The sequence below is a fragment of the Leptopilina boulardi genome, unplaced genomic scaffold (genome assembly GCF_019393585.1).
Source record: "Leptopilina boulardi isolate dan_hultmark-lab unplaced genomic scaffold, ZJU_Lbou_2.1 LbouV2_122, whole genome shotgun sequence".
NCBI classification, from domain to species: domain Eukaryota; kingdom Metazoa; phylum Arthropoda; class Insecta; order Hymenoptera; family Figitidae; genus Leptopilina; species Leptopilina boulardi.
Window position 1 is genome coordinate 2,283,523 of NW_026137666.1, and position 17,203 is coordinate 2,300,725.

The following is a 17,203-nucleotide window of genomic DNA, read 5'->3' on the forward strand; positions in this document are numbered from 1 at the left end:
TGGATATTTGCCACTCAGATTTCAAAAGTATATTCCTTTAACTAAAATTTAAGCCATTAAACATGAATTTAAAATGAAAAGAATTTGGGCGAGAGGGGTGTCCGCGTTGACAAAGAATGCCTCTATATATGTGTTACGTAAACGTATCACAGTGTAGGAACAAAAATCTATATTTGTGACATAACATTGTTTCAGTATGAATATGTATCATAGTTCTTTAAATGAGAAGAACAGTATAATGTAACAACGATCTAGTGTTGTTATACATGTTGTTCCGAAATTTCCAAGACATTTGGGTATTTTGTAACGATCTTATTTTTGAGAAAAAGAAACTTAAATGAAAGATTGTTCAGAATAACAAAATCAAAGTGCACATTTTAACATATTTTGCTATTCTGAACAAATTTTTAAATTTTTTTGTCAAAAAGGCTATTATTACGAGATATCCAGACATCCCTAAAATTTTAGGACACCCTGTACTATTGTGGTGCATAATAAAGTTGTTATTAAGTTATATAATTTATATTTAACACATTCTTATGTCATTAAAAAATTAAATGTAAATGTTTATATCGAGTTAATTTGATTTGACTTTATATATTATTATTATTATATTATATACTTTATATATATTTAAGACAAAGGACAGCTACATAACATTGTTCCTACACAGTTCTAGAACTACGTTGGAACATCACTTGCAGATCATTTGTGACTGTCGTGTTATAGACATGTTACATAACATTGTTATAGAACTGTGACGTTATCATAATATAGAACAGTTCTGTCACTCTTTTGTAACAATGTTCTAGAATTCAATGACAATGAGGTTATATAACAGATTCGTAACCAACTTGTAACAACTGTTCTGTAAAACTGTGACATCACTGTTATAGAACATTTATAGAACGTGTTTGCTGGGCAGCGACCCAAAAAACCCCTAGATACCAAGTTTGAAGTAAATCTTAAAATTTTTTTCAAAATTCGTCCGCCATATTGGATCCGCCATTTTGGATTTTGAAAATCTAACTTCAGATTCGTAATCAGCGACACAAAAAACCCCCAGATACCAAGTTTGAAGTTAATACATCAATTTTTAAAAAAATCGCCTACTTCTCAAAATTGGATATGTTTTTTGAGGTTAGAAAAAAATCCTGACGTGATGGAGCAAAACGGACTGCGGATTCGTGTTCAGCGCGTCAAAATACATAGGGTTAGTGTATTCCGGTCAAAAGTACATGACACTTTTTTTTTGTGGGGCTGTGTAATTCTTTAATTTTTAATACTCAAATGTTGCTATTTTTATTAAAAACGTGAATATATTGATTAAATTGTCTTTTTCAATTTTCAAATCAAATTAATCTCGAACTCGAACTCGTTTGTCGAATTACTCGTTTCGTATCGATCGAATGCAACACTACGTGATTACAAATCCAGGTGTCAGTTTTTAAAAGTTCAAAATCGCGGATCCAATATGACAGTCAAAATTTTATAAGTCTGAGATAAATTATCGAAAATGACTACTCGTGGGTTTATTTGGGTTGCTGATTATGAGTCCAAGGTCAGTTTTCAAAAATTCACATTGTTGGATCCAACACGGTGGACAAAACCCGGCTGAAAAACCTTGTAGAGGAAAATGTACAAGTTCTTGTACATGTTCATTAATGAACTTGTACATTTTCTTGTACATGTTCAAGTAATGTTCTTGAACAAGTTCAGCATCCGGAATTGAGACATGTTCTTGTACCAGAACTTGTACAAGATCCTGGATACGAAAATATACTTGTACAAGAAAATGTATATGTTCTTGTACATATTTTTTGTGCAAGTTTCATGTACATCCACTTTTACATGAACACGTTTATGTTCTTGTACAAGAACATTTGTTTAAAAATGTTTTTGAAAAAAATTTGAAATTTTAATAAGTTATAATTATTAAGATTCTTCACTTATGCATGCTAAAAATTATTGCGCAGCTGTAAAGGCTTAAGAAAACTACTGCGCAGCCTTTAAAGTTTTTAATTTTTAATTTAAAAGACATAAAGGAACATGTACAAGAACATGTTCCACATCTGGTACAAGAAAATTTACATGAAACCTGCACAAAAAAAGTATGTACAGGAACATGTACATTTTCTTGTACAAGTATATTTTCTTGTTCAGGATCTTGTACAAGTTCTGGTACAAGAACATGTCTCAATTTCAGATACTGAACTTGTTCAAGAACATTACATGAACATGTACAAGAAAATGTAAAAGTTCATTAATGAACATGTACAAGAACTTGTACATTTTCTTCTACAAGGTTTTTCAGCCGGGAATTTTATATATCTGAGGTAAATTTTTTTTCTAAAATTTTGTTCCCTATATTGAATTTCCGGAAATTTTCCAAAAGTAACTTTTTCGGAAACATTCAACTTTCATAATTTAAACGTCAAGTATTTCGAGAAATTGAACAACATTTGTGATTTGGACAGTTAAAAGGGACCTTACGTCCGAAAAAATCGATTTTTTCTTGATTGGTGATTCTAATAAAACTTTTTTCTATCAAAATCACCAATAAATAAAAAAATTAATTTTTTCGGACGTAAGGTCCCTTTTAACTGTCCAGGTCATATTTGGTAAACATTGGAGATTTGAAAGTTCAGGTCATTTATGGTAAACTTTTTCGAGTAAGCTGACATTATATTGTCAAAAATAAATCAACCCAAGTAGCACGATATATCAACCAGATGTCACGGTGATATCACCGGGGAATGTCACCGTGACATCAGGAAAATGTCAAAATGTCCGCCTTACGGTGATATCACACGGTGACATCGAGGTGATATCATGGTGATATCAAGGTGATATCACAGTCATATCACGGTGATATCATGGTGATATCACCGTGATATCATGTTGATATTTTACAGGGACTTAAAATTTTTAATAATTTAAAAAATAATAATAAAAAAAAAAAAAAATAATAAAAAAAAATAAAATAATAATTTTTAAAAAATTTTAAGTCCCTGTAAAATATCAACATGATATCACGGTGATATCACCATGATATCACCATGATATGACTGTGATATCACCTTGATGTCACCAAGATATCACCTCGATGTCACCATGATATCACCTCGATGTCACCGTGTGATATCACAGTAAGGCAGACATTTTGACATTTTCCTGATGTCACGGTGACATTCCCCGGTGATATCACCGTGACATCTAGTTGATATATCGTGCTACTTGGGAATGACTATGTGTTTTCTGGTTATATTTTGAGGAATATTTAAACTCATTTTAAAGAAAGTGAATAATATGGAATTCCGTTCCCGGTCATTTTTCCGAAATAAATTTTCCGAAAAGATAATTTTCCAAAAAAAAATATTCCGAATCCAAATTTACGAAATAATTTTTCCGAAAATTAATAATTCCAAAAATCCAAGTTATTTTATTATAAAACAATAGTATGAGCTAAAGTCTGCAGGTACTCCAAAATTTTATTCTCCCTCTCGTACTCTTCATATTCTAAAGCAATCATTCTTTTTCGTTTTTGAAGCTGCAGCCACTTTCCTTTTGGTCCTGCTCTCACATTTCTGCCGAGCATTATTTCAGCAACAATCGTTTCAGTCTCTGATTGCTCTTTCTGGAACTCTTTTAGTGCTGAATATAAATCGGGATGATGTTTTCCCACCACTAACCGAAAACGATTATGCTAGCCCTCGCTAACATTATTCGTCCTGTGAGCTCCGCTTAACGTTGCTTGATGTTGATTCCACAGCGAGGGTGGATATCGTGGTGGCACAGCTTTTCGACGACCTCTCGCACGACGTCCAACAACGTAAAACTCCTCAAAATAATCCGTAACACTTAATAACTGCTCAGGTACTACATCTACAAGAAGTTCAAAAGTCTCCTGTACTTTATCCGCAGGCACAAAAGCTAAAGAAATTATAAGGTTGGATGGCATTTTATATTTTATGTAATTTATTTTATTATAAAAAAATGTAAAAAACACTTATCAAATTTAAAATTTAGAAAATCACATCTGTCAAAATTTGAAAACACTAACAAAACGGCTTGTCCCGCATATTGGTTAAATAACAGATTTCAACTGTTTTTTATTATTTTGTTTTATTTAGAAAAGATTCTTTTCAGAATTTATAAACGGAAAATTTTTTTCGGAAAAGTTTATATTCGGAGAATTGGATTCGGAAATATTTTTTCGGAATTTTTTTTTTTTTGAATAAATGCTTTTTCGGAAAAAATACTTTTCGGAAAAGTTTTTTCGGAAAAATGACCGGGAATCATGGAATTCACAAGTGTTACACAAATATCTAAATTATTTTTTATTGAATTCCTGAAAAAGCTAACCTTATGATTAGAAAAACATCTACAATCAAACACAAAAAGGTTAAACTTCTTTGAAAAATTGAAAAAATATAAATGAACACAAATAATATATGAAGATTAAAAAATCGAAATATTGTGCCAAAGATCGGAATTTTTACCGAAACTTCACAAAAATATAGTTTCAATATATTTAGAAAAATCCCCCTAATTTTATTGAGAAATTTCCATTTGTTTATTTTTTATGAACAATTGAAATTTTATGCATAATATTTTTCAAAATTGCATAACTTGGACAAAAATTGACGAAATTCGTTTTTCTTTTTTTAAATTACTCATGAAATTCCAAACTTTTTGAAAAAACTTTTTACAATTTTGAAACTTTTCAGTTGTCATAAAAAAACTTTTTTTTATAAACAAAAAACCTTTCTGGGACTAACAAGGTACCCGGATACCTTTTGCATTTTCAAATTGGTTTTTTTTCGTAATTTTTTAAATCGTACCGACCTAAGGTTTATTGACATCTCAAATTTATCCATATAAAGTGTTTTAATATTATTTATAATATACCTTTTTTATTTATAATAATAAATATGTAATTTAGTTACTATAGTTAAATAATAATATTCATAAAAAATCGTCAGTTTTTAACTTAAAAATTACCGTAAAAATGAAGTTTGAATACAATTAATTTGTATTAAAAATGAATTTTAAATAATAAAAAATAAATTTCTTACACTTTGCTTCCTCGTGGAGGAAGCTTTGTAGTCTTTTCGTTTATACAAATTTTCAAAGTGGCAGAAACAAATTTTTCTGTATATAGAAACATGTTATATGAGATCCTGATCAATTGGCCGGATGTATGTGTGTGTGGATCCCTTTTTTGTTTAGAAGATAACTTTAACAGGTTTTAATGGATTTAGATAAAAATTGGTAGGCTTATTTATCATATTAATATATCAAAACTGACCGAAGGATTTTAAAAAATAACCCAAAAAAAAATTTTATCGTCATTTTTTCAAAAAATTTTGTTTATTCGAAAAAATTTGTAAATAGAAAAATTTAAGGTTTTATATAATAGAATCGTATTCCTTACGTCAAGATAACTCGATCGGTATATATAAAGTATAGGAGAGAGTAGTCAGGGTTTGGACAGTGGTCAGGGTTCAACCATCGCGTTTATTTTGTTTTATCACACTAGATCCATCTGTCTTTGCATGTAAGTATTTGTTAACAATGTCAGCGAACTTTTCACATATGTTGTAGTGAAGTGTGCGAACAATAAAGTCGTATTATGCGAGTCAGTGCTGTACGCTCAACAAAAAACTTTTTTCTTGTTTCAAAAGAAGACAATTAGGTGCAGAAAAAATATGTCAAAGACAAAGTAACTTGACTAAAATTGTTCATTAAGATGTTATATGAAAATGTGGAACGTGATATGGTGTTTGATGGATAACGCGCTTATTTTTGTGTGTGATGTGACGCTAAACGACGCGTGAGTCAGGGTTGAGCCACCCAAAAATTTTGCAATTATGAAGGGTTCTTGCAATGGAAATTCATTTTTCGACTAAAAGAGGTGTCAAAAACTTCATTTCCATTGGAAAGAAAGAAAATACAAATTTTTGATACTTTCTTTCACTTTTCAGACTAGCTTTGCGATATAAGCGAAAATCTGAAAATTACATAATAAGGTCTTTTTATTTTAATTTCGTGTTTCCTTTACACATTTCTAAGTGTATTTGAGCGCCATTCTATTATTTGAAGGTCATTATTAATCATTTATCTGCATATTTCATTAATTTTCTACAGTGGCTCAACCCTGACTACCTGATTCAACTCTGACTACTATTTTTTCTTTTTTTTAATTGACTATAACTCCGAAACTTTTGGTCAAATGTTTTTAAAATGATCAGCAAAAACATTACATTTTAGTAGATCTTTCGAACCATATGCGAGAAATCTCAAAATTCGGCCTACAGGGAAAGTTATAGAGAAAAGTCAAAACCATGTCCAACCCTGACTACGCTCCCCTAGTTTTAATTTAAATTTAAAGAATTAATGAAAGTTAAAAAATCAAAAATTCACATTTTGGCTATAAAATTTTGTGATTATTTAAATTTAAGTTTATAGATGAAATAATTGTATTCCTTGCATGAAAACGAATCAATTGGTATATATACAGTTTACATTTGAAGTAAATTTAATAAATTAATGAAAGTTAAAAAATAAAAAATTCACATACTCTGCCTAAATATGTACCTGTTTTGCAATCTAGCAAATATTATATACACGGATACTATTGAATGAAAGATCAATGAAATTGTGAATATACACAAAATACTTAATACGTAATGGACAGTTTTTTAATAATCAACTAATAATGATAATTTTTTATTAGAAGAAAGAAAATCTTATTTTAAGATGAGTCTTAAAATCAGCGCTAGTAGTTGTATTCATATTTCAGGAATTTTTTTCTCAAACGCATTGAAATAAATTGATACGACTTTTTGTGGATGTTTTCTTATATATTTAAACCTTAGAAATATAATTTTCTTATTGAAAAAAAATAAAATTTTTTAATAAAATAAACGTCATATTTTCCCATTACGTCCAATCTAGGGTTCACAATTCTTATCAAAAACAAACAAAAAAAAAAGTTTTTTTCAATAGTACATTAGTGTCTTCTGTATGAATAAAAATTTTTTTTTTAAAGTCGAATTTAACATTTTGGTTTTAGAAAAAGTAAGATTTTTATTGGCGAAAATTAAAATTTTTTTTTAAAGTCAAGTGAAATTTTTAATTTTCTCTTTCTATCGAAATCTTTTAATTCATATAGAAGGTAATAATGTACGATAGAAAAAATAATTTTGTTTTTGATAAGGATTGTGGACCCTAGATTGGGAAAATGCAATGGGAAAATTTCAGCAGCAAGGCGTTATATATATGACATTTATTTTATTATTAAATTTTATTTTTTTTAATGAAAAAATTATTACTTTTACAGTGTATTCATATTATGTGATCATTTCTTTCATTGAAACGTCCACTACACTTAAAGTTAATTGAACTGCTTATTTTAATACAAAATCTTCAATAAATTAAACATAGGTACCCGCGGGTGCCTCATCCGCCTCAGTCCCATAAAGGTTCAAAAATAAACTCAATATTTCATCAATTTCGTAATTAGGAACTAAAATCAATAAAATTGTTTCAACAATTAAAAATAATTAGTTTATAATAACTATTGAACTGGTAATTTGCAATTTTTTCACTACATTGTTTATAACAAAGTTTTGAGCGGTTTTTAAAAAATTTATTAACCCTTAAGCTGTATACATGGGTCACTCGTGCCTTTTGAAAAGTGACACCTCTTGTTATCTCGGAGGGGGGAGGGGGGTCAGTCAAACTATATTATAAAAAATTGTACACTGATGAGTTACATGTTCCATAAGTGCCAAAGATTTAATGCATAAACAGTAGTTACAGTCTCTAATCGTATTTTGAAAAGTGCACGAGTGACCCATGTTTTCAGTGAACGGTGCCAAAGAGTGGAATGTTAAGTAAAGTATTTTTTGCTAAATTCTAGAATTTTTTTAAAATTTGACTTTTTTTCGTTAAATAATTTATTTTTTAGTTCTGATGTTTATTTTTAGATGATTTTTATTTATTTATTTATTTTTTATAAAATGACGTTTTTTTAAGAAAAAAAAATTTTTAACGTTAATAAAAATTAAATAAACAAGGTGTTCAATTCATGACCATTTAGTTTCCTCATCATGATACACTTATATTTAAGATTAAAAGAAGGATTACTACTGAAATAGCGATCAATTTTACAAATTTATTGGTAAAATGTAAACTTTATATACATCAATCGATTCGTTTTCATGCCAGGAATACGGTTTTGACAAAATTTATTAAAAATTTTCATGAAAAAAAAGTTATTTCAAAAAATACGAAAAAAAGATTTTTTTCAAAAATTAAAAAATGATATAATTTATAGATTTTAAGTAAAATTTAGACTTCATATAGATTAATCAATTTGTTTTAATGCGAGAAATCAGTTTTTTGGACAAAAAATTATATTTACAGTGTAAAAAAATTTTGCTTAAAAAACATATTTTCGAATTTTTGAAAAAGTGACATAAAAAAAATTATGTGGATATTTTTGGAAATCCTTGTGTCTGATTTTAGGTATTGATGACTGTAATAAGCCTATAAAATTTCAGGACAATCCATCGAAGTGTATTAGAGATAATTTGTACACAAGATTTTGTGACATACACACACTCACATACATCCGGACATTTGTTTAAAACTTCAAATACCTATATGCATTCTAGATAAAAAAAAGCCCATATAACCAATTTTTAAAGTTTATAAAGATTAAAAAACAATATAATGTCTATTTATTGTAATTTGTACTTCTTTTACGTACATTGAAAAAAATCGGACAAGTGCGAGTTACACTCGCACTGCACTGTAAAACGAAAGGTATTAATTTAATACCGACTTCAGGTACTAAATTGTCATTTGGTTCTAATTTGATACCTAAAATCGGTACTGTTTTAGTACTTTCTTTTTACAGTGTGAAATCGAGAGTTCCGTACTCGAAGCGAACTTATTCGGTATAAAAACAAATGTTTAAAAAATATGTGTCGTATGTTAAATAATATATGTGATACAAAAAGGAACAATTTTAAAAAAAAATTTAAGAAAATTGTTCCTCCTTTGGTATAAAAACAAAAAAAAATTTTAATATGTGTTGTATTTCAAATAATATAAGTGATACGAAGAGGAACAATTTTCTTAAATTTTACAAACTTGTTCCTTTTTGTATCACTTATATTATTTGAAGTACAAAACATATTTAAAATTTTTTTTTGTTTTTATACCAAAGGAGGAACAATTTTCTTAAATTTTTTTTTAAAATTGTTCCTTTTTGTATCACATATATTATTTAACATACGACACATATTTTTTAAACATTTGTTTTTATACCGAATAAGTTCGCTTCGAGTACGGAACCCTCGATTACAGTGCGAGTGTAACTCGCACTTGTCCGATTTTTTTCGTTTTTTGCAAAAAAATACATTTTTTTATTAAATTTATCATTTTTCTTCAAAAATTTGATAAAAATTGATCATCAACTCCAATCGCGCTTAAATTTTTTCCCTGTATTTTTCACGCAAAAAAACTGTTTTACAGCAAATATGAACAGTTTGGGTTGAATATTATGTGCGCTATGGAGAATAAATCATTTTTTTCGAAATATTTGATTTTTCCTTGACAACGCTATGTAAATTGATCCGAATCAAGTTCGCTATATTTTTCCTGTAATTTTCACGTAAAAATACGTAAGTGTACCAAATTTGAGCTCTTTATGTCAAAAGATGTGGCTGCTAGGGGGGGGGGTACATAGTCATTTTTAGGTATTTTTCGTAAAAATTCATGGTTTTTCCTTGACAACGCTATGATAATCAACTCCAATCATGCTCGCTATATTTTTTTTGTAATCTACACGTAAAAATACGTTAAAATATATAAATTTAAATCCCTTTAAATAAAATTTTGTTCGTTTTTGGTGGAAAAATACATTTTTTTCCTAAAATTGTCATTTTTTCTTGAAAAACTTAATAAAAAGTTAATCATCAACTCTAATTGTGATCGCTTTTTTTTCCCTGTATTTTTCCCGTAAAAATACATTTGTATACTAAATGTGAACTGTCTGGGTTGAATATTGTTTGCGCTAGGGAGAAAAAATCAGTTTTTTTCGAAATTTTTGATTTTTCCTTGACAACGCTATGTAAATTGATCCGAATCAAGTTCGCTATATTTTTCCTGTAATTTTCACGTTAAAATACGTAAGTGTGCCAAATTTGAGCTCTTTATGTCAAAATATGTGGCTGCTAGAGGGGGGGTACATAGTCATTTTTAGGCATTTTTCGTAAAAATTCATGGTTTTTCCTTGACAACGCTATGATAATCAATTCCTATCAGGTTCGCTATATTTTTCCTGTAATCTACACGCGAAAATACATATGTGTACCAAATTTCAGCCCTCTAGATAAATTCGTGTGGCCGCTAAGGGGGGGGGGTACACGATTTAAAAAAAACCGATATTAATAGGGTTCCGAACCGAGTACGGAACCCTAAAAACATGATTTTCATGCTCAAAACTTAAGCATTTCTTTTATTTATAAAGATTTTAAATATTTTTTCCCTCAAACTACCACTCTTAAGCTTTACTCTCCCGTTCGAAATTTTAAAAAATATTGATTTTATTAAAAGTTATGCTTTTAAAAAAACAATTTTTTTCGTGTTTTTGTTTGTTTAAACAAATATATTATTTAAACAAATGAACATTTCAGCAGCATAATGATTAGTCCTTATTCTAGGATAGTTAATGCAATATTATGAATTTTGTCTCATCTTTTTAAGCACTTTAAAGCACTTTTTAAAGCGTCGGACAAGAGTGATCCATGATTACATTCGACGTAGGTCAAAAACAACCTTACAGTCTAAGGGTTAACTATCATAATATCCCAAGTAGAAATGTGCCACTGGCATAGTACTGACCCAACACTGCCAGTCAGTATAATAGTACTGACTGCCGTACTGGGCCAGTAGTGGACCAACCCTGGCTGGTAACGCTGTCCAGTACTGATTTTGTCCCGCTCACCAGTACTAACGTAGTACTAGAATAATACTGGCATAATACTGGCAAAGTACTCATCCGGACTTAAAATTTCACTTTTTTACAAAATACTAAAACACGCTTTCCAATGCAAATTTCATCCTTATTAGCTTATTACTCCCATTTTTACCACGAACAGGTAATGTGAAGCCAATAATAGTTAATGTTATTTAGAATATATAAAATATTATTAACAATAAATAATTAAAATAATAATTATCATTTATATTAATTAAATTATTTTATTTTTAATAAATTATTTTACAAAAAATAATTTGTGTTGTAAATTTTTTTATTTTTTTAAATTCATAATATTTAATTTTTTTTACTTTGCACTTATACTTAATTTAATAATTATTTAATAATTGATATTACACATGAACAAATATTGTACTTATAACACTTAAAACTAAGAACGAAAAATCTCGCACGCATGGGGGATCGAACCCTAAACCCTTAGAACGCAAGTCAGATACGCATACCGCACAGCCGCGCTGGCTTGAAGTGCTGACTTGAAGTAGTTCACCTAATACAAAAGTTTTGATTTCAAAGTTTGTATTATCTATTGATCACGAAAATAAAATGAATTTATTTTTAAATTTTTTAAACTCACAAAATTTTTTCAATTTTTACAAAGATTTAATGAAATAAAACTGGATATCAATTTCAGTTAAATATTTTTAATAAATTATTTTTACCGTAAATAATATTAAAACAGACAAAAATGATTGATGAATTACATAATTAAAAATAAGTTAATAAAAGACGACTGTAAAATATGAATGGTAAAAAATTTTTTAAATTTAATATTTAATTATTAATAATATTTAAAAATTACAGTGAAAAAATTACATTTGCTTTATTTTTAAAACTATTAGAAAAAAATTCTCAACCTATTGTTATTGTATGCATGATAAATAACTTAATGCACATATGAGTACTAAAATAACTAAAAAAACATAAATATATTTTATATAGGTATATAATAATACATTACAATTACATCCAAAATTTTGAGGGAAAGTATTCGAAAGAAATTAATATACATTTTTTTAAATAAAAAATCATCGTTTTCTATCTATTGGAATAATTTAAAGACTTTTTCATTTAATGTTTTTTATCACCGACATAGTACTGATTCGGTGTGAATGACAGTGTACTGCCAGTACTGGTTTTAATATTTTTTTACCTCCGACATAGTACTGATTCGGTGTATTAGTCAGTACACTGCCAGTACTGAAAGTCAATACCGACAGCCAGTATTGGGTCAGTACCATGCCGGTGTTTAATTACGGCGAGCTACGGATATTTCTACTTGGGATGTTTCTAGGTTATTTCGTTAACATTTTTCGCCTTTATTGACGTAATAATCGCTTTTTCTAAAAAGTTACGCTGTTTTTGATAAAAAAAAAATTTTCAACTTTAAAAATAAATAAACAATTGAAAAAATTTTCTTTTTGAAAAAACAAAATCAGGCGTTATGCAGAATTTTATCATTTTTAAAACAAGATCAAGTACGTCAAAATCGGTTAAAATTTGTAGGCTCTATGATAATTTTTCCACTGCCGTGTTTTACTCCCGATTGTTCGCGTAGAACGGGGTGCGAGCGCGCTTTCAAAAAAAAAATTCATTGTTATTAAACTATTCCAAGTTACCGTTTTATCTTTTTTTTATTTAAATCTTCAATAAATTCTCTTCAACTCTTTGTTTATAAAATTGAATGTACTCATCCAGAATACGTTTATATTTTAATTTGTTTATTAAAAAAAGCTTTTTTTATAACAAATAAAAAGTTTCAAAATTGTAAAAATTTTTTTCAAAAAGTTTGGAATTTCATGAGTAATTTAAAAAAAGAAAAACGAATTTCGTCAATTTTTGTGCATAAAATTTCAATTATTTATAAAAAATAAACAAATGGATATTTTTAATAAAATTTAGGGGATGTTTTTAAATATATTGAAACTATATTTTTGTGAAGTGTCGTTAAAAAATTCCGACCTTTGTCAAATCGGGGGCCACTTCAGGAATTCTTACCCAACTACGTTTAAAAAAAGTCAATGTTCACATTCTACTGAAAAACATTAACTTCCTTCTCATAATGTAGTTTTTGATAAAACCTAACAAATCTTCATGATAAAAATACTCACTTATAGGGCAAACTATGTGCAAATTTCAGCCCGATCTAATAAAAAAAATTCCATTTGTAAATCTTCAGTAAATTTTGCCCAATACATATAACAAAAATAAAAAAGCATTTAAGGTGTAAAATTCCTGTAGCGTACTAAATGAAAAAAAAGTTGATCGAATCGGGCTGTAACTTGGACATAGTTTAGCCCTAGGGGTGAGTACTTTAACCACGAAGTATTGTTAGGTTTTTTCAAAAACTGTAGGAGAGAGAGGGGTTGAATTTTTTTTGAAAAATTTGAATAACGAATTTTTGAAGACTTGTAACTTTTAAACAGAAAGATGACAAACAATTAGACCTATATGTTTTCGAAAGGTTTTTTCCTGCTCTTTCCAATGGTGCAAAAATTTTTTTAAAAAATTCAAAATTTGACCCTTTTTTTGAAAAAAAAATGTTCTTGACTTTTTTTTAAGTTCGGTCTTTTTTTTTATTTTTATTTTTTTTTTTGAAGTTAGAAATGTGTATTTTAACCACACAAAAAAATTGAGGTGTCCTTTTTTGTTAATTTCGAGATATTAATTAAATAATTAATTAATGTTAATAAAAATGAAATTTTTTACAAACAAATAAAGTTATTGCAATTATGAAGCTACCAATTGAAAGCTGACGTAATTCCGTATCCAACGAGCCCTATATGGACTATTTTGGATTAGAGGATTTTCTATAAACAATTGCCATGTTAGCCAATTGCTTATTAACAATCCACTAATCCCAAGTACTTCACAAAGGGCTCGTTGGATGCGAAATTATGTCAACTTTCATTTAGTGACGTCAGAATTACGATAACTTTATTTGTTTATAAAATATATCACTTTATATTAACCTTAATAATAATTAATTATCTGAAAATTGTGAATATTATATAAGTAGATAAGAAAAATTTTAACATGTATGTTTTCAAAGGTTTTTTTGTGCTCTTTTGATTGGTGAAAAAAAATTTTTTTAAATTGAAAATTTTACCCCATTTTTTAAAAATCAAAAAATTTTTTGACTTTTTTTCAAATTGGTCTTTTTTTTATTTTTCAAATTTTTTTTAGAAAGTTTAAAACGTATACTTTTAACACAAAAAATATGTAAATGTCCTGTTTCGTTGTCTTCGAGATATTAATTAATTAATTAATTAATTAATTAATTAATGTTAATAAAAAGTGATATATTTTATAAACAAATAAAGTTATCGTAATTCTGACATTACTAAATGAAAGTTGACATAATTCCGCATTTAACGAACCCTATATGGAGTACTTGGGATTAGTGGATTGTGAATAAACAATTGGTGAATAAACAATTGGTGAATAAACAATTGGAAAGAGCAGGAAAAAACCTTTCAAAAACATATAGGTCAAATTGTTTGTCAGCTTTCTGTTTAAAAGTTACTGGTCTTCAAAAATTCGTTGTTCAAATTTAAAAAAAAAAATTCAACCCCTCTCTCTCCTACAGTTTTTGAAAAAACCTAACAATACTTCGTGGTTAAAGCAGTGATAGAGATAGATTTTTAACATCAATAACTTCGTAATATTTTACAATAAAAGGTTTAATATTAGGTCAATTGAGTCATTTTTAAATATTCTCCAAGTTGTTCATAATATTTTTTTAAAGATATATTTCAAGATTTTTTAATAAATAATGCAAAAAGGTAAGTTTTTTAAAATTTTTAAATTAAACTGTCGGAACAAAGAGGGGCATATAACCCATTTGAATTACATTAGTTATGTGCCCTTCTTTGATCCAGCAGCTCAATTTCAAAATGTTAATAACTCTAGATAAAATAACAGTAGGATATTCGCTAATAGATAAAAGATGCGTCTTGAAAAACTCTACAAAACTAAAGATAAATATATATTGGTGTCAATACATTTTTTAAGTTATGGGCAAAAAACGTTTTTCTCTAATTTTTAAAAATTCAACAACTTTGGATAGAATATCAGTAGAATGTTTGCTAATTTTCTCAAAAGATGCGTCTCAAAAAACTCTACAAAATTAAAGCAAAATATTCATAGGTAACAAAAAAAATTAAAACTTTACGGAAATTCCGTCCGTAACAGTGATAATTTTGGAAAAAATCATGTATTTTTCATACCAAAAACGAAGAAAATTTTATCTAAAAGAATTCAAATTTATACAATTTTACGTATCTTCACATGTAAATTATAGGAAAAATTTAACAAACATGACAGGAAGATGTTTTAATTTAATTTTTTTTTAAACTCATATATATTTTGCTGAAAAAAATTTTGCATAAAATAAAATTAGACAAGTAGTGCTAGTTACACTCGCACTGAAATTTAGGGTTCCGTACACAAAGCGAACTTATTTGATATAAAACCAAATGGTTAACAAATTTTGTAAACAATTATAGAATTTTGTTCCTCTTCGTACCACTTACATTATTTGACATACGCAACTTATATTTTTAAACATTTGTTTTTATACCAAATAAGTTCGCTTCATGCACAGAACCCTCGATTTCAGTACGAGTGTAACTCGCATTTGTCTAATGTTATTATTTTAAAATAATTAAAACCGAATTATAAATTATAAAGGGTATTAAGCAGATTAGGTATAATATTCAGTGTAATCTGTGTTTATTTAATCCTACTCGTATAATTCACTTTTCTCTGTGAATCATTTGACACTTTAAAATTAAAACTTAAATAATGAAAACCAAAATCAGTTTATATCCCAATTCCATTCTATCAGGAAAACATTCTTGAGTTGACGTGGAATCTACGAGTTTGTTAAGGAGTTACATACTTTTTTATATGTCAAAAAATCGATTTTTTTTGTTATTGATATTATAAAAAGTGCACACTCTCAAGAACGTTTTCCCGAAATTTCATCAAAATGGAGCATTAGAACCAAAGTTAAGGCTGTTTTAACCCGCTACTTCTTAAAGAAGAGGATTTTTGAGAACTACCGTTACGGTGACTACGATTTTTCATAAACCGCTAAACCTATCGGGCTGAAATTTTTAGGGATTCTGTATACATACAGCAGCTAGTGCGTGAACGAAGGAATTTTAATTTGAACCATAATTTTTATATTTTCTGGTCAAAAATCAAATTTGAAAACAGTTTCCACAATTACTAATAATTTTATACAAAATTATTTACAAGTACATCGAAATAATGTACTATTCGATAAAAAAAACTTCGTTTAAAAAAAATTTTTTAAAACGGCTAAATTTTTTTTTAAATTCATTTTTACGCGCACAAAGGGATGTAATAACACCTTAAATAACGATTCGTAAAAAATCTGTTTTAGGCATAATCATGTGGATCAACACATGCAGGATTGTATTTATAATAATAATCTCAGTAAGTTTCTTTTGGTTCGCTTCGTCAATAATACAATGCGGAATTGCAGTTTAGAGATTAAATCAAGAAAATTAATTACACAAGGCTTCTGAAATATTAACATATTACTTACGAGTAATGCCAATGGCAAACACAATAAAGCAGATAAATTTTATTTTTTTATTCAGCATGTTGTCACTTAACATCTTTGATTCACACTAAGTACTATAAACATTCTCTTTTTTCTTTATATATTCCCTACCCAGCTCAAGAAGCAGTTTCAATATCCTTGAAATTAATATTTACAGTTAACATATATATATAAAACAGAAGGAAATTGTTAATGAAGTTTTCAATATTTCCATTTGTCAAATTGAATTCAGTACATTATGGAATCATTTTAAAACTTTTTTATTAACAAATAATATGCTTACTTTTCCAGGCGACGTACATTTTGCAAAATATTTATTATCAGTTGAAGATGGCACTTCAAATGACGCTAATAATAATCTGCTTCCTTGGCAGTGGGTAGAAAAAAATTATTTAATTGATACAATATTTAGAGACATTATTAAGTGTCGAAAATACGATGATTTAGCAAAAGTAGCTATATTTTTTACACGAAATGTTAATGTAAATAAATGAAATTATATGTAGAGTAGTACAACTACTTCCCTAACAGCA

At 27.9% G+C, this 17,203-nt stretch overlaps 1 protein-coding gene across 2 annotated transcripts in view; it reads right to left on the bottom strand.

Annotated features, from left to right (window-relative positions):
- LOC127286964 (uncharacterized) overlaps window positions 1-16,765 on the bottom strand; it is a 65,579-nt gene extending 48,814 nt beyond the window's left edge. For both annotated transcript variants that reach the window (XM_051313641.1, XM_051313634.1), the window contains exon 1: window positions 16,653-16,765. In XM_051313641.1, the coding sequence (XP_051169598.1) occupies window positions 16,653-16,725 (73 nt within the window). In that variant the 5' untranslated portion in view covers window positions 16,726-16,765. The remainder of the gene's footprint in view (window positions 1-16,652) is intronic.
- Window positions 16,766-17,203: the final 438 nt, after the last annotated feature.